Below are 26417 nucleotides of genomic sequence, written 5' to 3' on the forward strand. Positions count from 1 at the left end.
AATTGAAAATGGAGGTGGTGTTCTGATCAGAATTGCAGCCTATTGCCTTTGGAGATGAATTGGACCAAAAATTTTGTAAGGTCGCAATTTGGATGGTCATCGGGTAATATGAAGTCTGTGAAATAGACAATAACATTGGTGTTAAATAAAAGTCAAATTTTTCATCAGACCGCGAATATTTTTAACCCCTGCGAAATCAAAAATAGACGAAAAGGTCAATTCTGACCGTTACGTAGATGCCGATAGTAAATATATCGGATATATATAGCGAAATATATACAAAGGAAGGGGATGTTAGCTACAATGCTTATATCTCAAGAATGGCTGGACCGATTTTGTCAAATTTTATCTGTGCTCTCTTGCTCTCTTGATATAAAAGTATAAAATTTAAAAAATTCGCATGAAAGATGCCAATAATTATGTTAATATAGATTTTGTTGTATTTTGTGATATTTTCTTTTTTTTATATTTTTTATCGCCTGCGATTATTCTGGCATCAGAATAAATGCCGTATTAAAGCCTTGGACACGCAAACATTTTGACCTCACCCTGTATAGAGGTTTCCGTTGTGGTATGGCCCCCATATAAGGGACTCATCCACTTTATGGTTTCTTGAAAAGTTTAACACCATTACGGTCTTAGTGGTATTTTTAGATTGAAGTGGAACATGTTTCAATTCAGATACTTTTATATAAAAATGTTTTTTTTTACCCAATGGTATTTATAGTTCGGCCCGGCAGAACATAGTTTTTATTGCTTGTTTTAAAATAAGGTGTTAGGAGTAAGTTTTGTAAGAAGAAATTAGTTGCAAAATTTGTGTTTTAAATCCATTTTTTGCTGGATTCTTTTGATTTTAATATCCCCCTTTCTCTCTCTGCCTGCATAAATTCGGCACCATAATGTTGAATCTCAATCTCATGTAAGGCATTGGGTGTTCATTGACCTTGCACCATAAACTTTCCGATGCTTTAGAAAATCTTTGCCCAGAATAACTTATTGGGTACCACTACTACACAGATGTAAGTGGTGTGGATGGTGATAAGGCACTTGTCGATTCCAGGTAAACAAGCGAATGTTTTTGTTTACAACATTTTTTTCCTATGTTACATGGAGTGAGATTACCCAATTTGGGGGAGGTGCTAACAAGCACATAAAACCAATTCGATTCACCTTACTTTGGCACTGTTCGATATCGAAAACAATGATAAAATAAACAAAATTTTCAAAAGTCAAAGAAAAAAATAATTAGCGGTAAAATTCGGCCATTTGTAAATCAACAGTTTGTATGAACTTGAAAATAGGAATTCGTGTGGTGTATCGGTCTACAAATTATGGCCAACACTTTCCATAATTGCCTCAAATAGTTTTCCATATTGGAATGATTGCCATAAGCGTAAGGTTGGCGGGTGGCGGCGGGTTTTATTTTGCTGTGATTTGTGTTGAACGCTGGTAGGAAGCTACAAATGCTAGCTGGCGGGCTGGCTGACTGCTTGGTTGGATGGTTGTTTGGCATGGAATATGTTGATGACAGAGGAATACCATAAAGCACCTTCCGCGCCGTCTCCTCCCACCCGTCCCCGTCCCCTTCCATTTTGGAAACACAGACAAAAACTATTTGATGTGCGTCCGCCAAAAGGGCGCCTTTTTGGCGCACCACATAGCTGCTGACACTATGTCTCGCACACAAAATTCCCATTTTTATAATGTTGCCATTTTTGTTGTTGTTATTGTCTTACTGCGCTGTTGTTGTTGCTGTTTGTGTCTTACTATCAAAATTCTTTTGGAGCATATATTTTTGTGGATTTCCATTTTATACAATTTTCGCCAATTTTTCTTTAGTATCAATTCGGTTTTCGGCGCGTTATAAGACACAGCGCTGTGTTCCTTTCAGCTTTATTTATTTATTTGTTTTTGTTCGTTAATTTGGCGCGGCAATGGCAAAATCGTCGTCTTCTTCGTCTTCCGCATCGCGACGCTCGAGTATCCTCCATATTATTGGCAACATTATCGGTTATATGCAAATTATCACCTTCACCATTCTGCTAATCTGTTCGGGTCACTTTGCTTTCAACGTTGACACCTGCCCCTTCGACAGTTGTAAGTTCAGTCTGAGCGTGTGAGTGAGTGAGCGATTGAATCATGAGCTGGTTTTTGATTTTCAAAAACTCAGAAACAAAAAATAAAAATCCTTTCTATGCGGAATCCAGCTGATCTTCTTCTTAACGTTTCTCGTTTCGTTCTCGAAATGCAGCCGCCTATGTTTGCCTGGGAGTGTTTTGTGTGATGTTGGCCATGTTTCTGTTGTCGTTTATATTGGCCGTGGCCATAACAATGGTAGGTGGTGTTAAGTGTCTGTGTCAATTGAAAGTGTTAATGATTTTGAAAGCAAAGCAAAAGAAGAAGAGCCAAAAAATGGAGAACATTTATGTCATGCATGATTCATGTCTTTGTTTTGGGGTGTTTTCCAGATTGTGATGATGACAAAGGTGTGAAAACTAGAAACAACTCAAACGACCTATTTTCAACTTCACAATATGTGCTTAACGTCCTTGCAAAAACATTTAATTATTTATACGCGCTTAGATAAGAAAGTGTTTTTTTTTTATTAATTTTAATAATAAAAACTTGAAGAGACTGACATGACCCATTTTTTAACCTGTGATTCTTGAAATAATCCAAAGCTCTATACAAATATCTGAGCTCAAAAAAAAAAATCTTGCGAAATATTGCTCAAAATATCGGAACCCTTTGTGTTTGGTTAAAAGTCATAAAAAGTTTGGGATGGAGTAATGAGTAAAATGGAGGGATATTAAGGTGGAAACATGGCCCTTCTATTTAGGATAATTTTAGATGCAAAAAAATGCCGAATTTAACGCTTTTTTGCTTGTCTTTTAAGTTAATTTTTGTTTGTTCAAGTATATAAGTTTGAGCATTGAAAATAGAACAGAAGTTTTAGAAGAACACCTATATTTCAGTATTACACTTTTTCTTCAATATTAAAATTTCGTTATAGGCAAGAGCATAATTAAAGGTGATGTAGCATTCATTTTTTTCAAAATGATTCCTATTTCCAATATATATCTAACGCCTTCTATATTTCAATGTTTTCTCTGACAATTTTTAGAGGCTTTTGTTCCTAACTACTACTGCAGATTTTTTAAATTTCTTTAGAAACGTTCCGTTTTAGGGGCATCAGAAGCCATTTGCCTAAAATTTGGATACCAATTCAAATTCGTAGACATTACAAAATTAAAACAAGTAAAAAGGTAGCTAAGTTCGCATATGAGGAGGACATGCGTACGATTTTTTTTGTATAGGCTATAGTACCAATTTCAATTTTCGAAAACAACATTTCAAATAATAATGTCGCTAAAATCATCAAAATACCGAATATCGGGAGGTATTGTTATATGGGGGAAGACGTGGACCTGCATACAAATTTTGCATGGAGCTAAAGTTTAGGGCTTGGTGGAAGCCTATGTTCACTTCAGACCGTATCGAAGATACCGCATATATATATCAGAATATATGCAATATCATATGTCAAAGAGGGGAGTGTTAGTTATACCGCATGTAACTCAAGAACGGCTGGACGAATTTTTCACAAGCCTCATCAATTTGAAATGGTCATTTTGCTGGAAGGAATAAAATCTGTGAATTTTTTCTGTAATATTTTGTTATATTTTTTTATTTTTTGTCATATTTTTTTTACCGCATGAGTTTTTTCCACTTGACTTACAGTATTGTAAAAATTTTTTCACCTTACGAGCGCTATGTATTGGGGGTATCTTATTCAGGATCAAAATAGAAGTCTTTTGTGTTGGAAGAAGTTCGCAAAATATTTAGAGTATAGAATGGACTTAAAAATGAACAAGTTAAAAATTATCAGTCGGCTTTGCTGACAGATGTTTACCCTCAGCCACTGTTCAAATTATTAACCCTCTCTGAAGAAGGTTCCGAAGGATTGGGCCAATATTGTTCATTTCGTATCGGACTTAAATTAATATGATATAAATCTTGAACTATATTGTTTACTTCCTTCACTTTATATGAGACTAGCTGGCCCGGTCCGTGTTGCCGGCCCGTAGTTTTTGTCTATCATGCATATTTGTCCAAGCATAATTATTCACAGATATGACTTATAATCCAAGATGACAAATAGAGGCCAAATCAAAAATATAGCAGAACAATATAGCATGTCATAGCATTTCGTGATTTAAATAATTAAAAATAGTTTTATCCATCTCATAATTGAGGGCAGAATGATAAGATGGGAATTAATTTTATTTGCCATTTAAATTGTAAGTTGGAGACCTCTTAAAGTCCATATTTTCGTCATAGTATAATTCCATGATGATTCAACAAATATTCGGTCCCGTGCTATTTGTTCATGTTTCCACAATTTATTTCATATAGATGTACATCCCAAATTTACGTTCCCAACCAATATTCTCTTGGGGGTTACAAATTCAATAGAATACACAATTTTCTTTTCTGATCACACATTAGATGTGAAAGTGGACTTGGGGATAATCCAATGTGGGACTTAACTTAAATAAATTCCTATGTGGCAATTATCTGTATGATGGTTCCCCACCCCAGGGTAGCATCAAATTTTATGCGAAGAGGTTCTCTACCCCCTTAGAAAGAAAGATGCCAAATATGGCGAAAATATGAAAAAAAAAATTGCCAAGAAATATGAAATCGGGTTGTACCCTTATCCGTGAGTTATGATCGATATCATGACCTGCAAAATCAATTTAAGGTATCTTGTATGTTTGGGAAGAATTTCTGGAAGGATAGATATCCTTTTCTTACTAAAATTTCCATTCGCTCTACTATTTTGCACCCTTTAAATTTGGTATTTTACTGATTGTACTCCCAAAGAATTTTGAGCTCTCATTGGACGGATTATTGTCACATGAAAGAAGTAGGTCCACGCTTTGAAATGAGCCCCATTAGGCTTCTTCGGTCATTTTTGTTTGATTAAATGTTCGCATCTTCCAGCTGAACCACGATGTAGGCCCTGGAATTGAAAGGTAGATGTCAGTTAAAATCCTATTTCGCACTTATTTTTTTTTGTGAAAAATTGTAGATAATGAAAAATTATTCTTTATTTTGTTCATAAAAAAATCACTGAATTCAATATGATAATACAAATTGAAAAAAAAAAAAACCAGTAAAGAAAGTCTTAAAGTCGGGCGGGGCCGACTTTATGATACCCTACACCACTTTGCTAATTAAGTAGAGCTCCACATAACAATTAAAAGTTTATATGTGCTATGTGCTAAATATGCCGAAGCATTTGTATCTTTTAAATTCGGAATTGTATTGCCCATTTGGTGCACAATTAATTTGAAGTCGGATAAAGATATATATGGGAGCTATATCCAAATCTGAAGCGATCTCGACAAAATTTGGCAAAGATATTTCTGAGCTGAATTTGATATATTTCCCTGAATATCGTTGTTACGGAGTGCATACTACGGCTGTGGGTAACAAATATGACAAATCGGATGAACAGTATATATGGGAGCTATAGCTACATCTGAACAGATCTTCACCAAATTTGACATACTAGCTTCTAGACCCAATTCGGTCGTAAGTGCAAAATTGCATCGCATTTGGACAAATATTAGACGTTTGGTGCACATTAAAGGTAAATCGGCCGAAGTTATGTATGGGAGCTATATACAAATCTGAACCGATCTCGATAAAATTTAGCAAATGTATTTCTGAGCTGCATTTGATATATTTCCCCAAATATTGTTGTTGCAGAGTGCATATTACGGCGGCGGTGGATAAAAATAACAATTCGGATGAACAATATATATAGGAGCTATAGCTATATCTGAACCGATTTCGATCAAATTTGGCATACTTATTTTCAGGCCTAATTTGGTTGTATGTGCAAAATTCCATACAATTCGGGATGATATTACACGTTTGGTGCACAATAAAAGGCAAATCGGACGAAGATATATATGGGAGCTATATCTAAATTTTGACCGATTATTTCCAATTTCAATAGGGTTCGTCCTTGGGCCAAACAAATGATCTGTGCAAAATTTCATATGGATCGGGCAATAAATGCGACTTGTACTTGGTTTACAAAAATACATGGACAGACGGACGGACAGACGGACGGACGGACATGCATAAATCGACTCTGAATGTGATTCTATGCAGATCATCAAAAGGAACTATGCGTCTATCTCGTTTCCTTCTGCTTGTTACAAACAAATGCACAAAGACATAATACCCTGACCACCTTGTGGTGTAGGGCATAAAAAGTGAGTCAAAATGGAAAAAAAAATCATGCAAAATAAAACATTACTATTGTACATTTCAAAAGTCAAAATGAAAATGTTAATATATCGCATTTTTACGATTTTTTTGGATATTATCCTTTTCGGACAGGAGACAATTCCGAATTTGTATGAATCGTAAGAATCAGTCCAGCGGTTCTTAAGTTATAAGCGTAGTAACTAACACAACTTTTTTATATATATAGATTTAGATCAAAAAGTAGACGTGGTTAGTTCCTCAGCCGCCAAATAAATACTCACGGTTGGATGGGAAGTCAACAGTATCTCGTGTAATAATTTTCAACTCGATATCTTCATTATTTTGGCAAATATAAGGATTTTTGATAAATCGAAATAATGAGCGTAAAAGTATGCGAGGTCAATATTTTTTTCTTTAAAAACCTAACTCGGGGTATGACGAATGTTTATACCAAAAATCATGCAAATCGGTCCAGCCGTTCTCAACTGATTCCATTACCAACAAACAACAATTGATTTTTATATAAATAGATAAAATAATCAGCATAAAATTCTAAGACGATTTAACGATGTCCGTCTGTCTCTTCGTCTGTCAGTCTGTCTGTTGAAATCACGATACAGCCCACATTAATTGACGTAGAGCGTCAAAATTTAGCAGAATAATTTGTATTGTGCCTAGGATGGTTGGTATTAAAAATGAAATATATCGGTCCACGTTTTGGTATAGTCCCCATATAACCGATATTCGGTATTTTGGTGATTTTTGCCAGGGTTGGGCATATTGCACTAAATTTTTAGTGCACTAAGAATTAAATAATTAGTGGTAGTGCAAGTTTTAATTCCACTACCACTAAAGGGTTAGTGGTAGTGAAAAATAAATTGCACTACCACTAACCCTTTAGTGATATTTAAAAAAAAAATTGCACTACCACTAAATTTTAGTGGTAGTGAAATTTTATTAGCACTACCACTAAATTTAGTGATTTTTCAAATAAAATTTGCACTACCACTAAATTTTAGCGAAGTCAAAAAAAGCACTATGTATATAAGTATTATACCAGCTATAATGAAGTTTAATGAAGTGAGTAGTGAGCAACAATCCAGAATATATAGTAAATATTCATAAAATTTGATTTCTTTTCTAAATAGCACTAATTTAGTGCTATTTTTTATGAAATACCACTAATTTAGTGCAAGTTTTTTTAAATACCACTAAATTTAGTGGTAGTGCTATTGAAATTTCACTACCACTAAAATTTAGTGGTAGTGCAATTTTTTTTTAAATATCACTAAAGGGTTAGTGGTAGTGCAATTTATTTTTCACTACCACTAACCCTTTAGTGGTAGTGGAATTAAAAATTGCACTACCACTAAATGAACAGTGATAGTGAAATTATTAGTGCACTAAAAATACAGTGCATTATGCCCATCTCTGATTTTTGCCACACTTTTTCATGGATTTGTTTATAAATTGGTATTTGTTAGTCACAATGGGTTCTAGCTCCGGTGGCGAAACTTTGCATGTATACGTCCACGTTTTGGTATATCCCCCATATAACGGTACCTCCCGATATTCGGTATTTTGATGATTTTTACCACATTTTTTCACGGATTTGTCTAAAAATTGGAATTTGTTGGTCATAATGAGTTCTAGCTCCGTTGGCGAAATATTGTATGTATAGGTCCACGCTTTTGTATAGCCCTATACAGCGGTACCTCCCGATATTCGGTATTTTGATGATTTTTGCCAAATTTTCCCACGAATATGTCTAAAAATTGGTATTTGTGGGTCATAATTGGTTCTAGTGCTACCATTACCCTAAGGTGGAGGGTATTAAAAGTTCGGCCTGGCCAAACTTAATGTTTTTTACTTGTTGTTGTATCAAATGATATATACCCTCTCTAGCCATGTGGCTGAGAGTATAAAAATAGTCGACATTTTGCAGTCGCCCTACAGTTCTCAACAAAGGGCCAATGGATTTTTTTGTCAGATTAAAGTTTAGGACAGCGCTAAAGCCTAGCATTTTAGATGGTCATCGAAGAATATTTAGCTTGTGAAATGGTCCACAATTTTGTGTAAAAAATACATATTTCTTAGGGGTATTCGGCATTCTCGGCATTAAAAGAGTTTCAGTTTTGAAGACATTTTATCGCAAATTGTAGTGTTGTAATTGTTTGAAATTGCATATGCAAGTCCAAGCCATCGTATAGCCCCCATATTCAGTTTTTTGATGATTTTAGCAACATTATTCTCCGGAATAGTTTCAAATTTCCCATCTGCACTTTGTAATAGGTACTACAGACTGTGGTAGAAAATTGCGTTTGCAGGTTCACGACTTCGTATGGACCAAGTTAAGGTCGTATGGACCTTAACTTTGTCATTCCGTTTGTAACATCCCTAAATATTCATCGTAGACTCCATAAGGTACAATATTTAACGATGCCCGTCTGTCTGTCTATTTAAATAACGATACAGCCCACATTATTTGACGTAGACTTTGAAAAATTGGTATATGTAAGTCATAACGGGTTTTAGCTCGTGTGACGAAAAATTGTATGTATAGGTCCCCGTTTTGGTATAACCCCTATACAAGGGTACCTCCCGATATTCGGTATTTTGATGATTTTTGCCACATTTTTTTTTCGCGGATTTGTCTAAAATTGGAATTTGTTGGTCATGATGGGTTTTTTCTCTGCTGGCGAATCATTGTATGTATAGGTCCATGTTTTGATATAGACCCCATGTAACGGTACCTCCCGATATTCGGTATTTTGATTATTTTTGCCATATTTTTTCACTGATTTGTCTAAAAATTGGTGTTTGTGTGTGGATTCTAGCTCCGGTGGCGAAACAGTGTATGTATAGGTCCACGTTTTGGGAGAGCACCAATATAACGGCACCCTTGATATTCGATATTTTAATAACAATTGGTATTCGCAGTTCATATTGGGTTCTAGCCCGGTGGCAGAACGTTGAATATTTAGTTCCACGTTTTCCTAAAGCGCACATATAACTATATCCACCGATGTTTGGTATTTTCATAATTCCAGTCATATTTACCCACACAATTGTTTCAAATTTGGTATTTTAAAAGATTTGATAGATGACAATCCTTGAAGTATAAAATTGCCTATAGAGGTTACCGCTTTGGAATGGCCCCATATAACGGCCTCACTCACTCCTCTATTGTTTTTATACCCTCAGCCATATGGCTACAGAGGGTATATATCATTTGATACGGTCAAAACGTGCCTAGTCGAAATAACGGTTTTAGACCCTAGGTCTCTTTGGACCAAATCCGTTTCAGAACATTTGGAGTCGATCTACCGATGTCCGTCCGTCCGTCTGTCTGTCTGTCTGGCTGGTGCGCACAATAACTCTTGAAGGGAGTATCCGATTTGGTCCAAACTTGATACATCGTAATATTTTTGTCAAACTTAGATCGAGTTCGGAGATGGGCAATATCGGTCCACTCCTTCTGGTACCACCCCACAAAAGGTCGAAATTTTCAAAAAATTTATTTTTTGCACAGAAAGAGAAGCGATAAACCGATTTTGCCCCAACTTTGCAAATCTTAATATTTGCGTCAGTGTTAGGTCAAGTGTGAAAATGGACAATATCGGTCCACTCCATCAAGTACCTCCCCCACAAATGGTCAAAATTTTGAATAATTACAACTCTCATAATATGTGATGTAAGTGTCCGATTGTCTTCAAATTTCACACATGCCAATATTTATATTAGCCCAAGGTCTGGTGTTAAGATGGAATATGTCGGTCCATTCCTTCTGGTACCTCCCCCACAAATGGTCGAAATTTTAACAAATATATATTTTTTGCACAGAAAGAGAAACGATAATCCGATTTTGCTCAAACTTTGCAAATCTCAATATTTGCGTAAGTGCTAGGTCAAGTGTAAAAATGGACAATATCGGTCCACTCCTTCTGGTACCTCCCCCACAAAAGGTCGAAATTTTCAAAAAATTTATTTTTTGCACAGAAAGAGAAGCAAAAAACCGATTTTGCCCCAACTTTGCAAATCTCAATATTTGCGTAAGTGTTAGGTCAAGTGTGAAAATGGACAATATCGGTCCACTCCATCAAGTACCTCCCCCACAAATGGTCAAAATTTTGAATAATTACAACTCTCATAATATGTGATGTAAGAGTCCGATTGTCTTCAAATTTCACACATCTTAATATTTATATTAACCCAAGGTCTGGTGTTAAGATGGAATATATCGGTCCACTCCTTCTGGTACCTCCCACACAAATGATCAAGATTTTCAAAAAAATCTATATATATAAAAGAAAGTTGTGTTAGTTACTACGCTTATAACTTAAGAACCGCTGGACTGATTTTAACGATTCATACAAATTCGGAATTGTCTCATCTCCGAAAAGGATAATATCCAAAAAAATCGCGTAAAAATGTGATATATTAACATTTTCATTTTGACTTTTGAAATGTACAATAGTAATGTTTTATTTTGCATGATTTTTTCCATTTTGACTTATTTTTTTCTAATGTACATTTGTAGTGTTTTTTATATTTTATTTTTGAATTCAAATATTAATACCAATTTATTTAATTGACTTGATTTCTTGAGAAATTAAATTGATGGCGATTTACATGGAAGTGTAGTACCGAATTATGTGGTGGCGAAACGGAATAGATGATGTCGAAATAATTTAATGGAATCGAATTTAAAAATAGAAGTACATTCTATTGACAAACTATATAAGGATCTTTAAACATTTGCTGTAAAAAATCAGCGAACAAGTTGAAGATTTTTTCAATATGTTATTCTTCTTTTGTCAATTTTTTTCAATTTGTATTATCTAATTGAATTCAGTAAATTTTTTGTAAACAAAATAAAGAATAATTTTTCACTATATAAAAATTTTCACCAAAAAATGAAATAAGTGGGAAATACGACGTAAACTGACATCTACCTTTCAACTCCAGGGGCCGACATCGTGGTTCAGCTGGAAGATACAAACACATTTAAACAAACAAAAATCACCGAAAAAGCCTAATGGGGCACATTTCAAAGCGTGGAACTACTTCTTTCCTGTCACAATAATCCGTCCAATGTAGAATCAGAAAAATACCAAATATAAAGGGTGGAAAATAGTAGAGCGAATGGGACTCTTAGTAAGAAAAATATTTCTATACTTCCAGAAAATCTTCCCAAACATTCAAGATACCTTAAATCGCTTTTGCAGGTCATGATATCGATCATAACTCACGGATAAGGTTACAACCCGATTTCATATTTATATAACCATCGTATGATTTAAGCTATTTTTGTTGTCTTGGTCACTTTTTTAATATTTTGGCCATTATTTGGCATCTTTGTTTCTAAGGAGGTAGAGAACCTCTTCGCATAAAGAAATTTTCAGAGTAGGGCCCATTTTGGTCTTGACCACATTCATTAATTGATTTGGCTAAAAACTGTATTTATTCTACCCTTTGGTAGGGAGCCATCATACAGATAATTGCCACATAGGAATTTATTTAAGTAAAGTCCCCACATCCCCAAGTCCACTGTCAGAAAAGAAAATTTTTTTCTATTGAATTTGTAACCCCCAAGAGAATATTGGTTGGGCCACGTTTTGGTATAACCCTTATATAAATGTATCCCTGATTTCAGCTGTGACCGTGGTCTTGGCCACGTTTTTCAACTGATTTGGCCATTATTTGCTGCATTTGGGCTACTTTGTGAGTAGAGAACCATCTTACAGGAAAATGTCAACGTACGTAAATATTTTGGTACAGTCCCCATATAGTCCCCAGGTCCGCCGATCTATAGTGATGTTTACCGATTGGCGGACAACAACGCGGGTATTGTTTAATCGTCATTGAATTTTACTATGAACAAGAACATAAACTTTTTGGGGACTATAATGAGCAATTTGAGGTGCTATGGTAATGGGTGTAAAAGCGTAATTAACTTTGACTATTCTGAAATTATTTTGCCCTCCTTCCATAGTTATTTATTTCTATTTAGTCGAATCAATATTTATATTACAATTTGTTCACCTTTATAAGCTAGATTTGTGAAATATTATGCTATGCAAAATTTGCTTTAAAGACTAAAATTACGGGCCGGCAACGCGGACCGGGCCAGCTAGTAAAATATATAAAAAAAATATTTTCTGCACAGAAAGAGAATCGATAATCCGATTTTGTTCCAACTTTGCAAATCCTGATATTTACATCAGTTCTAGGTCAGGTGCAAAAATGGATAACATAGGTCCACTCCATCAAGTACCTCCCCCACAAAAGGTCGAAATTTTGAATATTCATCACGCTCTTAAAACACTTGAACACGATTCCATTCCAAAGAATCCGAAATAAACATCCAGTTCTCTTCATATTACACACGTCCCATTATTTCTACTAACTCAAGATCTGGTGTGAAGATGGGATATATCGGTCCACTCCTTCTGGTACCTCCCCCACAAAAGGTCAAAATTATGAGTATCCATGAAGTTCATAAAACGCAAAATTATCATCCGATTCTATTCAAACTAGGATGATGTATTTTATCTGTATTAGATGAAGTGTGAAAATGGAATACTTCGGTCCGCTGTATCTGTTACCTGAGGCATATTTCCATTTTCCGAAAAGGTGCACATACCTCATATAAAGTACAAGAAGTAGTCGATTTAGTCCAAATCTGTCACGTTCGTAACTCAAGGCTGAGGGTATACATCTGTCGGCAAAACCGACTGATACTATTTTACTTGTTTTTGATAAATTTAACTGCATTATGCAAACGTTTTACTGGATACTTTTATATAAAAATATTTTTTTTTTAACCTAAGGTGGAGGATATTGAAAGGTCGTCCTGGCAGAACTTAATGTTTTTTACTTGTTTTTACAAATTTGTTTCACATGGTGGAGGGTATTCTAAGTTCGAAACTTACTGCTTTTTAACTTATTTTATATATACATTTGTTTCATAGCATCTAAATATATTCCTTCTTCTTTCCTTCCTTTCAGCGTCAAGCAGCATTTATGTTACCATGGCTGATAATGTCAATTGTTGTGATAATAGGTGACATTACCTATCTTGCGGTATTCCCAAATATCATATTGGGTATATTTAGTTCCTTGGTGATATGTAAGTTAATCTATATTCAAACTTAATAAATTCAACTAATATTTCTTTCTCAATAGGTCCCCTTCTCCTTTCCTGGTATCCTCTCTATAAATTATATGGAAAATATAACAAAGAGAAAACGAGAGAGGAACAACGTCTCTCAGATGCCTTGGACGAAACGCACACTCTGAATAGGGCAGCACAACTAACGACGCCACCATCCACCCTATATCCCAATGACGTTGTTCAATATTATCGATCGTTGGATCGTCGGCCGGATAGTGCTGCCTACGACGCAAGTTTACCGGTCGATCCCAACTTTGCATATATATCCGGTACTCCGGCACCGGGTTGGCGAATTGGTTTATATCCGAAAATGTCAAATAAAGAATATGTTTAGAATAGGAAATGAGAATATTCATTTTATTGCATATGCGTAGGGAAAAATCGGCACAATTGAATTTCGAGGGATTCTAATTTGGAGGGATGAATTAGGAGTTAAGACTTCTTTCGGAAAGACTTCAAGAGTAGAAGTATAGTAGGCTTTGTAGATAAAGTAGTGAATTTTGTTGATGACTTCTTTATGTGTTATTTTCCTTAACAGGTGGTAAATATATATGTATTGTAAGAAAGTCAATTAAGGTAAGGTTGAAAAGGATCGGTTATGTACTAGTTCAGTGAATTATGGCGTTGGATGGCATTGATCTGGACAACGTCTACTTTCAACAAGACTGCGCTACGGACCGTGTTATATCTTTAAGAGGTGATTACAATTGGTCACTGAGATCTTGTGATTTGAGACCTTGGGGTCAAGTGAAAAACCAGTAAAGAAAGTCCTAAAGTAGGGCGAGGCCGATTTTATGATACCCTACACCACTTTACTAATTTAGTAGAGCTGCGCATAACAATTAAAAGCTTTTTATGGGAGAATTCAATCATACACGCTATGACGCTATTACGGAGGGCATATCACGGCTGTGGGTAACAAATACAACAAATCGGATGAACAATATATATGGGAGCTATAGCTATATCTGAACCGATCTTCACCAAATTTGACATACTACCTTCTAGACTCAATTCGGTCGTATGTGCCAAATTCCATCGCATTTGGACAAATATTAGACGTTTGGTGCACAATAAAAGGTAAATCGGACGAAGTTATATATGGGAGCTATATCCAAATCTGAACCGATCTCGATAAAATTTAGCATATGTATTTCTGAGCTGCATTTGATATATTTCCCCAAATATTGTTGTTACAGAGTGCATATTACGGCTGCGGAGGACAAAAATAACAAATCGGATGAACAATATATATGGGAGCTATAGCTATATCTGAACCGATTTCGATCACATGGCACACTTATTTTCATGCCTAATTTGGTTGTATGTGCAAAATTCAATACTATTCGGGCTGATATTACACATTTGGTGCACAATAAAATGCAAATCGTACGAAGATATATATGGGAGCTATATCTAAATTTTTACCGATTATCTCCAATTTCAATAGGGTTCGTCATTGGGCCAAACAAATGTTGTTTGGAAAATTTCATCTCAATCGGATAATAAATGCGACCTGCATTTTGTTCACAAGAATACATGGACAGACGGACGGAAGGACGGACGGACAGACGGACCGGTCGCCAACTGAGAGTCGATTGAAGACCTCAAAGATGGAATTCGTATGCCTATACTGGGCATATGCATATGAGTTTATGCTACATTATATGAAAATAATATGATCTTTTAAGCGTGCTCGTGGTGCCCACGTGGTCGATTTTGTTTTCCATTATGGCATATGTGTTATTAAATAAAATATTTTAAAAATGAAAATTTTCTTAGCATAAAATAAATAAATAAATAAATAAACAAAATATATACAGGGTGAGATAAAAAACTGCAACAAAATCAAACGACATATTTTTACATTTTTTTAATATTATTGAATGAAAGCAAAAAAATTCGGAAATAGCATCAAATTTTTGAATAAATTTATGTTAGTTCGAATCGGTCACATTTGCCACGAATTATGGCCTTCTGCCGTATTTCGGCCCATTCCCGGCGAAGCGTTTGCTTGAGGTGATCGACACTTTGGTATTTTTTAGTGCCAACCTTGCTTTCCAAAATACTCCAGACGCAATAGTCCAACGGACTGGTATCCGGAGATTTTGGTGGCCATTGTGCGCTGGAAATAAAGCGAGGAACCTCATTTTGTAACCATTCTTGGGTGGCGCGTGCTGAGTGCGATGGTCCTGTTGGAATGTCCAAAGTTTGCGGGCAAAATATTTGCGTGCCCAAGGCTTTAATGCACCCTCCACAACATTTTCGCGATAATATTCGGCATTTATTCTGATTCCACGGTTGATTAATACGAGCGGAGAGCGACCATCGACTCACACCATCACCATGGTCGGCGCTTGTGCTAGTAAACACGATCATTTTGTTTGTTTACAAACTGCTGGACAACGAATGTTTTCTCATCGGAGATAGCCAAATTCGGCAGTTCACCACTTTCGGCTCTTTCAACTCGCGATATATTCAGATCACGAGCCATTTTCGGCCACTGTCGTTTTTTATACTTTTCGAACCATTTCTTCTGATGTTGCTGTTTTCTTCCGTTCACTTCCTTGACGTCGGGCTATGCTACCAGCATCACGGTAACGAGCGATGGTACGAGACACAAAAAATTTATTCACCCTTTTCTCCAATTTCAATAGGGCCAAACTAACGATCTGTGTAAAATTGGATCTCGATCGGACAATAAATGCGACCCGTACCTTATTTACAAAAATACACGGATGGACATGCATAAATCGACTCAGAATGCGTTTCTACACAGATCATTAAAAGGGACTGTGGGTCTATTTCACTTTCTTCTCTATGTCACAAACTAATGCACAAATACATAATACCCTGACAACAATGTGGTGCAGGGTATAATTATGCAATTGTGGAGATTGGTCCACGTTTAGGCACTGTCTCCATATAACTGTAACCTCCGAAATTTGAAGATTTAAGGTACACTTTTTATTAAAATGGATTTTAATTTGACATTTAGTGTTCTTAATGGGTACACAAGAATTGAGGCCCTGATGTCCTTCCAAAATAATGTTAATATGGATCCACAACTTTATATAACTCCCATAGAACCCCACCCCCGATTTCAATATTTTTAAAAGATTTTCATTTAACAATATACTCAAAAAAAGAAAAAAGGAAAAAGCAGCTAAGTTCGGCCGAGTCGAAATTTTTATTACACCCTACACCACAAGGTGGTCATTATACCCTATACCACAATGTGGTCAGGGTATTATGTCTTTGTGCATTTGTTTGTAACAGGCAAAAGGAAACGAGATAGATCCATAGTTCCTTTTGATGATCTGCATAGAATCACATTCTGGGTCTCCGTCTGTTCGTCTGTCCATGTATTTTTGTATCAAAGTACAGTTCGCATTTATTGTCCTATCCAAATGAAATTTTGCACAAATCATTTGTTTGACCTAAGGGCGAACCCTATTGAAATTGGAGATAATCGGTAATTATTTAGATATAGCTCCCATATATATCTTCGTCCGATTTGCCTTTTATTGTGCACCAAACGTGTAAAATCAGTCCAAATAGTATGGAATTTTGCACATACAACAAATTGGGCCTGAAAATAAGTATGCCAAATTTTATCGAAATCGGTTCAGATATAGCTATAGCTCACATATATATTGTTCATCAGATTTGTTATTTTTTTCCTCCGCAGCCGTAATATGCACTCTGTAACAACAATATTTGGGAAAATATATCAAATACATCTCAGAAATACATTTACTAAATTTTATCGAGATCGGTTCAGATTTGGATATAGCTCCCATATATAACTTCTTCCGATTTACCTTTTATTGTACACCAAACTTCTAATATTTGCCCAAATTGGATGAAATTTGGCACTTACGACCGAATTGAGTATTGAAGCTAATATGTCAAATTTGGTGAAGATCGGTTCAGATATAACTATAGCTCCCATATATACTGTTCATCCGATTTGTCATATTTGTTACCCACAGCCGTAATATGCACTTCGTAACAAAGATATTCAAGGAAATATATCAAATATCTTTGCCAAATTTTATCGAGATCGGTTCCGACTTGGATATAGCTTCCATATATATTTTTATCCGATTTCAAATTAATTTTGCACCAAATGGGCAAAACAAGTCCGAATTTAAAATATACGAGTGCTTCTCCTTTCCTTTGAACTTTAAATTATAATCATAGCGTGTATGATTGAATTCTCCCATAAAAAACTTTTATTTGTTTATGCGCAGCTCTACTAAATTAGCAAAGTGGTGTAGGGTATCATAAAGTCGGCCCCGACCGACTTTAAGACTTTCTTTAATGGTTTTTATTTAAAAAAATTCGTTGAAAAAAATACTCATCTAGTGAAAACCGTTATATGGGGGCTATACGAAGACGTGGTCCTTCTGAGTTAATTTTTTGTCATAGGCTGTAATACCGGTTACGAGCTTCAAATACGACATTTGCAACAATTCCGGTGATTAATGTCACTAAAATCATGAATATACCGAATATCTGGGGATAGCGTTATATGGGTGTTACACTAAAACGTGGACCAATGTAGGCAACTCTCTTGCAGGCGGTAAAGTACTCAGAAGGATCTCTTCAGATAACTCCATTAAAAAATGTGTCTAAAATTATCGAAATTCCGATTATCTGGAGGTATACGTTGGGGGTATACGATAGTGCGATACTACTCGGAAGGAACTTTTTGTGTGGATTTTCAGACAATTCCAGTGAAACTTTTGTAACAATAATTAATACACTGAATATCGGGGGGCTATACTATATAGTGGACCGATATAGTCCATCTACGAACTTCACCTGCCTGCAGACAAAAAACTCTGACTCGATCAATTATTATACTTATTTATTTTTTTTAATTGTTATTTGTTTTGTTCGTTTTACCAAAATTATAAAAATTGTACAAAAAGTCCTCTTTTTAGAAATATTAAATGAAATGTGTGCTTTTTGTAAATTACACAATTCATTAAGATTTTGTTGGAAAAAAAATTGGATAGGTGAAAAGGGGGCTTAAAAGTGCATTCGATTTATGCATATTATTCGATTGAGATGAAATTTTGCACAAGTCATTTGTTTGGCCCAAGGACGAACCCTATTGAAATTGAAGATCAAAATTGAAGGTCAAAATTTAGATATAGCTCCCATATATATATTCGTTCGATTTGCCTTTTTTGTGCACCAAACGTGTAATATCAGCCCAAATAGTATGAAATTTTGCACATACAATCAAATTAAGCCTGAAGAAAGTATGCCAAATTTGATCGAAATCGGTTCAGATACAGCTACAGCTCCCATATATATTGTTCAACCGATTTTTTTAGTTTTGTCCTCCGCAGCCGTAATATGAACTCTGTAACAACAATATCTGGGAAACATATGAAATACAGCTCAGAAATAACTTTGCTACATTTTATAGAGATCGGACAGATTTGGTTATAGCTCCTATATATAACTTCGTCCGATTTCCTTATTAGACCAAATGGGATGGAATTTGGCACTTATGACCGAATTTAGTCTAGAAGCTAGTACGTCAAATGTCGTGAAGATCGGTTCAGATATAGCTATAGCTCCCATATATATTTTCATCCGATTTGTTATATTTGTTCCCCACAGCCGTAATATGTACTCCGTGAGAACGATATTCAGGGAAATATATCAAATACAGCTCAGAAACATATATATGCCAAATTTTATCGAGATCGGTTCAGATTTGGATATAGCTCCTATATAAATCTTTATTCGATTTTAAGTTAATTGTGCACCAAATGGGCAATACAAGCCTCAATTGAAAATATATAAATTCTTCGGCACAGTTAGTCCTTTGAACTTAAATTATAATTACAATCATAGCTTGTATGATTTAATTATCCCACCAAAAATTTTAATTGCTATGTGAAGCTCTACTAAATATGCAAAGTGGTGTAGGGTATCATAAAGTCCGTCCGCCCGACTTTAAGATTTTCTTTACTGGTTTTTATTATCTTATGACGATTTTAATGGTTTACGCGCAAAGATAATAACGTCGATTTAAACCATTTCACAACAAATTGTCTTTTATTTATCTCTTGTTGTTGGTTTTCTTAAAGACATGTTAATTGGCCGATAATTCTTTGTTGTTACAAACGAGAAAAGACTGTTGCCGACCCAATATGACGGAAGCATAGCCATAATCCATTGTTAATAGCTTCCAATTGACTTTTTTGCCGGTTGCGCATCAGCAGTTGTCGTTCGCTCGTTCGACATACCCCTATCTCATATGATTCTCCCGCACCATAGCCATAGCCATCGCCGTTGTCGTTTTCGTTCCGCTTCATTTGTTGCGATTTGTGTCTTCTTCTTTGTTTGATTTTCGATGCTAAAATATTTTTGTTTATTTTTGTTGGCATCTCTTTTCAGCTGCTCTTTCATCAGCTTCTACTAAAGCGGCTGCTTTAAAATTCAAATTCTGGTTTTAATTCATGCATTTCACGAATTTCACAGAGCAACAAGTTTTGTCTCTGTTGCTGCTGCTGTTGTTGTTCTGGTTTTATTTACGATTGGTAGTAAGCGTTTAGCAGCTATTTCGCCCAGCTGCTGCGCTATTCTTTTGGCTTGTCTTGTAGCTTTTGTGGTTTCGTCTTCTACTTTTAGTTCAGTTTCCTCTTTCATTGGCTTAACAACACACACTTTGCTGTGCAATTTGACCGGCTGTCCAGCACTTTGACTTGGTGTCCAAAACAAGAAGTAGAAGAAGAAGAATAGAGAATAAAAAAGGCCCAGACAAAACCAAAATAAAATGCTGCCCCTCCGAGATGACGTTCTGGATAGAATGGGTAAAATGATTGGCTATACCCAGGTGTATCTTTTTACGATCCTACTAATGTACATCTGTTATACATTCCGAATGTCAGCCTGCGCACTGCCCAGCGATGCCCAGTCTAATGTCTGTCTGGGGACTGTGGTCCTAACGTTGATAATGTTGGCTCTGGCCATTACACTGGCCGTGGGTATTTCATTGGTAGGTAAGACGGACTGACTAATTGTCACAACCAATGTCACTGTAAATGCCAAAAAAAACATTGTTTTTTGTGAGTGTGTTTGTGTGTGCAATTAAATGTTTGTGTAAAAATGCAGTAAATGTAACAAAATTAAGTAAGTTTTAAAGTAAACCAAACTAAGCCTATGGGAATTTGTTAAAAAAAATATGTGAACATAAGAAACATCCAGAAATATAACCAACCAGTAAAAAGGCATTAAGTTCCTCTAATACCCTCCACCATTAGGGAAAGAAAACATTTTTATGCAAAAGTACCTGGATTCAATCGTGTTCCACTTTAAACTACAAACTCCAGTAAGATTGGTAAAAGAATGCAGTTGGAGTTTTCAAAAAACAATATAGTGGTTGGAGGCGTTATATGGGGGCCATACCAAAACGGGAGCCTCATAGACAATTGAACACTACAACGATTGTAATCAATTGCGAGTCTTAAATACCAAATTTGACATGATTTCTTAGAAAAATGTGACTACGATTATCAAACTACCGAATATCGGTCTATATATCCAATATCAAATACCTAACCGTTGTATGGAACCCGCTGACCGATATGCACAATGTCTGGACCCATTATAAAGTACAAATGCCAAATTTCACACAAATGTACTAGAAAATGTGGCTTAAATCGTAAAAATACCGAATGTCCGAAGGAACCGTTAAACGTGGACCAAGGCATAGTATGTTCCGTCCGAACCCATTACGAACTACAAATACCAATTTTTAGACTAATCCGTTAAAGAATGTGGCAAAATAATGAAAATACCGAATTCCGGAGGTACCGTTATATGGGACTTTCAAATCGTAGACCTATATGAACTATGTTCCGCCACTGGAGATAGAACCCATTACGAATTACAAATACCATTTTTTAGACAAATCCTTTTGAAAAAGGTGGCAAAAATAATCAAAATACCAAATATCGGGAGGTACCGTTATATCGGGGCTGTACGGAAACGTGGACCTATATAACCAATGTTCTGTCAACGAAGCTGGATTTCATTACAAAGAGCAAATACCATTTTTAGATAATTTGGTGAAAAAAATTGGCTAAAACCATAAAAATACCGAATATCGGGAGGTACCCTTATATGGGGGCAATACGAAAACCTGGACCTATATACACAATGTTCCGCCATCGAAGCTAGAACTCATAACGAACTACAAATACCAATTTTTAGATAATTTGAAGACAAATCCGTTGAAAAAGGTGGCAAAAATAATCAAAATACCAAATATCGGGAGGTACCGTTATATCGGAGGTGTACGAAAAAGTGGACCTATATAACCAATGTTCTGTCACCGAAGCTGGAATTCATTACAAAGAACAAATACAATTTTTAGATAATTTGGTGAAAAAATGGCTAAAACCATCAAAATACCGAATATCGGGAGGTACCGTTATATGGGGGAATACGAAAACCTTGACCTATATACACAATGTTCCGCCATCGAAGCTAGAACTCATAACGAACTACAAATACCAATATTTAGATAATTTGGTGAAAAAATGTGGCTAAAACCATTAAAATATTGAATTTCGGGATCTACCGTTGTATGTACCCCAAAAACGTGGACCGATATATCTTATTTCCAAGACCAGCCATTCTAGACACAATACAAACGACTGTGCCAAATTTTAATAATGTGGCCTGTATCGTGATTTCAACAGACGGCCAGACAGGCAGATGGACGGACGGACAGACTGAAGGACGGACATCGTTAAATTGACTTAGAATGTCATGCTTATCATGAATTATGCTGTTCAGAAGTTGTTACAAACGAATGTCTCCTTTCCAAGGTTGAGGGTAAAAAAATAAGGAGTATTCGTATATAAAGTGCATTTAGGTGAATAATGTCGCTAAAATCATGAATATACCGAATATCTTGAGATACAGTTATAGGGGTGCTATACTAAAACGTGGACCAATGTAGACTCTCTTCCAGGAGGTAAGTAAGTAAACTCCATGTGTGGATTTTCAGACCATTCCTTTGGAAAATGTGGCTAAAATCATCTAAATACCGAATATGGGAATGTGCCAATATATGGGGGCTATAGGAAAACGTGGACAATTTTCTGTCATAGGAAATAGCATCCACTAGGAGCTCCAAATACCGAATTTTAAGTTATTCCGTTAGAAACAATGACTAAAATCGTCAAAATAATGAATATCGGAAGGTGTAATAATATGGGGGTATACAAAAGCATGGCCTTATATGGACAATGTTCTGCCACAGTAGTAAGTTCTATCATTACGAAGTCCAAATACCGAATGTGGGAAGGTACAATTCTGTGGCAAGCATGGACCTAGACATAGACTTATATGGACATGGACTTTTATGGACACTGTTCTGCCACAGCAAACACATCAAAGGAAATCCCATTATAAATTTCAATTGCCGAATTTTAAGCTTTCTGCTAGAGACTGTGGCAAAAATCATAAAAATACCAAATGAGAGGATGTACATTTATATTGGAACTACATGCAAACGATATAGCTAATCCTCGAATTTAACCTGCCTGGAGGGAAAGGTCAACCGTTGGCAATTTCTTAGCTTTCAGTCACGTTGCGTTTGGATAAATCGACTTATAATTTTTGATTATTCCAATAAGTTACAAACTCAATACATCCTCCATACTATATATGGTGGAGGGTATTAATATGAAAGAACAGTTAACATTTGATATGAGATGGAACTAATATGCAAAATCTATATAATTTAATTTGGAACCTTAAAGGTTAAATCGAATGAAATTTATATATGGACGCTATAGATATATTTGAAGCGATTTGGTCCCAATTTGACAGACTTTATTTTAGTCGAATCTTGATCGTATAATCCCAATTTTTTAAAATTCGAGCATTTCCAGAATATCATTAACAAATATATATTTTTGAACCTATATTCTTCTGTTTGTACATTTGATTGTTTGTAATTTATACACCCAAAAACCGCTAACCAGATTTTCCTGAACATTTTTCCAAATATACTGTATCGCCTAAAAATAACGTAGGCTATATAATTTTTTTTTGAATTCCACTTGGAACTTGAGAGTTTGTATGCTCATATGTATAGGTACAGAAGTAAACTGGCGTAATTATATTGAAATCGGTTCAGATTTGGATATAGCTCCTATATATTTTTTCTTCCAACTTAAGGTATTTGTGGAATCAGTTTCCAATGAAACTTGGAATGAGTGATGGAATTTGGTCCATAAATTTATTTTTCAAATTATTTTGAAATCGCTTTATATTTGGATATAGCTCCCATACATATACGTCACATATTCTAAAGATTTCTAATACGATTCTCGCTCCCCTTTGCAGCGCCAATCAAAATATATCCTGCCCTGGCTCATAATGTCCACCGTAACGGTTGTTGTCATCATCATTTATTTGATCATTTATGGAAACATTTTTCTTACCATTATGGGAGGACTAGTGTTATGTAAGTAGATAGTAAAAACATTATATCCTGATCTCCAATATTAATCCTCTCTTTATAGTTCTGGTTATTCTGTCTTGGTATCCCTCACTCAAGCTGTACCAACGATTTCGTACAGAGCAAGACATTGAAATGCAACAGTATCCAGCTGAGGAATCTAGACCGTTATACCATCTACCACCCTCCGCTTCACTGCCCCTCTACAGTGAAGTAGTGCGTGATCCCCTACAAATGAACACCATGGAACCACCCTCGTACGATGAAGTGATAACCATGAAGATGAAACCCATCGATTCACTGGACATTTGATACCGAACCGGTTTTGGGAGAATGCAATCAATTGAAATTTTGTTGTTGCTAAAATTTCATCTAATTTCTAAAATAGCCAGCGCTGCGGTCACAAATCGTGTTTTACTGCTGCCCAAGGCCACTTGAATTAACGCCTTATTAAGAGTTCATTAGACCCCTGTCACCCAAACACCAACAGCAACGACATCGCTATCACCGTAAAACATTGTCTTGTTAGGTGGTAAAGGGTGTTGTGTTATTTCGTTTGATAAATATTTCATTTATTAATTTGGAACAGAAAAAAGTGTAGATCGATGATGTTATTTTATGTCATTATCATTGACATTTGTAAATATATTTTTGGATTGAATTATAAACAAAACTTTGAAATAATAAACCAGTAAGGAAAGCTCAAAAGTCGGGCGGGGCCGACTATATGATACCCTACACCACTATGCATATTTAGTAGAGCTCTCGTAAAAAGGTTTATACAGGGCATTTCAGAGCTCTATGAGATGTTTGGTACAAAATCAAAATCTATCGTGCATTTTACGAACTATAGCTATCTTTGAACCGGATTTCTCCAAATTTGACGTATTAGCTTCTAGACTGAATTCGGTCTTATGTACGAAAATTCAGGTGATTTGGGCTGATATTGGCCATTTGTTGCACAATTAACACGAAATCGGATGAAGATATATATGGGAGGCATATCCAAATCGGAACAGATTTTAATAAAATTAAAATCAACTATTTTTGGGCTTTATCTGATATCTGGTACCAAATATCATACCTGTGGAGTGCATATTACGAATGTGAGGGACAAATCGGATGAAAGATATATATGGGAGCTATAGCTATATCTGAACCGATTTTTACTAAAATTGGTGTACTTGCTTCTAAGCTGGTTTCGGTCGGATTTGCCAAAAATTGATGCTATTACGGCCATTTGGTGGTCAGTCACCCGAAATCGGATGAAGATATATATGGGAGCTATATCCAAATCTGAACCGATTTCGATAAAATTTAAAACAGCTATTCCTGTGCTCCATCTAATACTTGGTACCAAATATCACGGTTGTGGAGTGAATATTACGAATGTAAGGGACTAAAACACTAAATCGGATGAAACATATATATGGTTGCTATATCTATATCTGAACCGATTTTCACTAAATTTGATATACTTGCTTCTAGGCTGAATTTGGTCCGATGTACTAAAATTCAGTCCATTTGGTCTTATACCGGCCATTTGGTTCACAATTAACCCGAAATCGGATGAAGATATATATGGGAGCTATATCCAAATCTGAACCGATTTCGATAAAATTACAAACAGCTATTTCTGGGCTGTATCTTATATCTGGTACCAAATATCATTCTTGTGGAGTGCATATTACGAATGTGAGAGGCTTAAACACCAAATCGGATAAAACATATATATGGGAGCTATAGCTGTTTCTGAACCGATTTTCTCCAAATTTGTTGTATTTGCTTTAAGGCTAATATCGGTCACATGTGCCAAAATTCGGGCCATTTGGGCTGATATTGGCCATTTGGTGGTCAATTAACCCGAAATCGGATGAAAATATATATGGGAGCTATATCCAAATCTGAACCGATTTCGATAAAATTTAAAACAGCTATTTCTGTGCTCCATCTAATACCTGGTACCAAATATCACGGTTGTGGAGTGCATAGTAGGAATGTGAGGGACTTAAAGATCAAATCGGATGAAAGATATATATGGGAGCTATAGCTATATCTGAACCGATTTTCTCCAAATTTGATATACTTGCTTCTAGGCCGAACTCGGTTGGGTGTGCCAAAATTCAGGTAATTTGGACTGATAGTGGACATTTGGTGCACATTTAACCCGAAATCGGATGAAGATATATATGGGAGCTATATCCAAATCTGAACCGATTTCGATAAAATTTAAAACAGCTATTCCTGTGCTCCATCTAATACCTGGTACCAAATATCACGGTTGTGGAGTGCATAGTAGGAATGTGAGGGACTTAAAGATCAAATCGGATGAAAGATATATATGGGAGCTATAGCTATATCTGAACCGATTTTCTCCAAATTTGATATACTTGCTTCTAGGCCGAACTCGGTTGGGTGTGCCAAAATTCAGGTAATTTGGACTGA

The 26417-nt window shown here is 35.7% G+C and overlaps 2 protein-coding genes across 4 annotated transcripts; both read left to right on the plus strand.

The window, feature by feature from the left end:
- Nucleotides 1–1790: 1790 nt before the first annotated feature.
- On the plus strand, nucleotides 1791–13799 carry LOC101892209 (uncharacterized). The gene is made up of 4 exons (XM_005178346.4): nucleotides 1791–2097; nucleotides 2252–2334; nucleotides 13300–13420; nucleotides 13477–13799. Exons 1-4 carry the CDS (start codon nucleotides 1935–1937, stop codon nucleotides 13797–13799), a joined length of 690 nt encoding a protein of 229 aa, XP_005178403.2. The 5' UTR covers nucleotides 1791–1934.
- Nucleotides 13800–19952: 6153 nt separating this feature from the next.
- LOC131801711 (uncharacterized) lies at nucleotides 19953–24657 on the plus strand. 3 transcript variants are annotated; one of them, XM_059120644.1, is made up of 4 exons: nucleotides 19954–20307; nucleotides 20386–20492; nucleotides 23858–23978; nucleotides 24037–24657. In XM_059120644.1, exons 1-4 carry the CDS (start codon nucleotides 20271–20273, stop codon nucleotides 24282–24284), a joined length of 513 nt encoding a protein of 170 aa, XP_058976627.1. In that variant the 5' UTR covers nucleotides 19954–20270; the 3' UTR covers nucleotides 24285–24657. The 3 variants fall into 3 exon arrangements, with proteins under 3 accessions (XP_058976628.1, XP_058976627.1, XP_058976626.1); XM_059120645.1 differs by having other exon boundaries at nucleotides 19953–20496; XM_059120643.1 differs by having other exon boundaries at nucleotides 19957–20492.
- The last annotated feature ends 1760 nt before the right edge of the window (nucleotides 24658–26417 follow it).

This window comes from Musca domestica, unplaced genomic scaffold, assembly GCF_030504385.1.
Source record: "Musca domestica strain aabys unplaced genomic scaffold, Musca_domestica.polishedcontigs.V.1.1 17, whole genome shotgun sequence".
Classification (NCBI taxonomy): domain Eukaryota; kingdom Metazoa; phylum Arthropoda; class Insecta; order Diptera; family Muscidae; genus Musca; species Musca domestica.

Excerpts from the sequence above, each read along its gene's own strand:
- LOC131801711 (XM_059120643.1), top strand. The coding sequence starts at position 20,271 with ATGCTGCCCCTCCGAGATGACGTTCTGGATAGAATGGGTAAAATGATT. Across the intron at positions 20,493-23,857 it reads TGGCCGTGGGTATTTCATTG|CGCCAATCAAAATATATCCT; the intron begins GTAGGTAAGACG and ends TCCCCTTTGCAG. Across the intron at positions 23,979-24,036 it reads TATGGGAGGACTAGTGTTAT|TTCTGGTTATTCTGTCTTGG; the intron begins GTAAGTAGATAG and ends CTCTCTTTATAG.
- LOC101892209 (XM_005178346.4), top strand. The coding sequence starts at position 1,935 with ATGGCAAAATCGTCGTCTTCTTCGTCTTCCGCATCGCGACGCTCGAGT. Across the intron at positions 2,335-13,299 it reads TGGCCGTGGCCATAACAATG|CGTCAAGCAGCATTTATGTT; the intron begins GTAGGTGGTGTT and ends CCTTCCTTTCAG. Across the intron at positions 13,421-13,476 it reads ATTTAGTTCCTTGGTGATAT|GTCCCCTTCTCCTTTCCTGG; the intron begins GTAAGTTAATCT and ends CTTTCTCAATAG.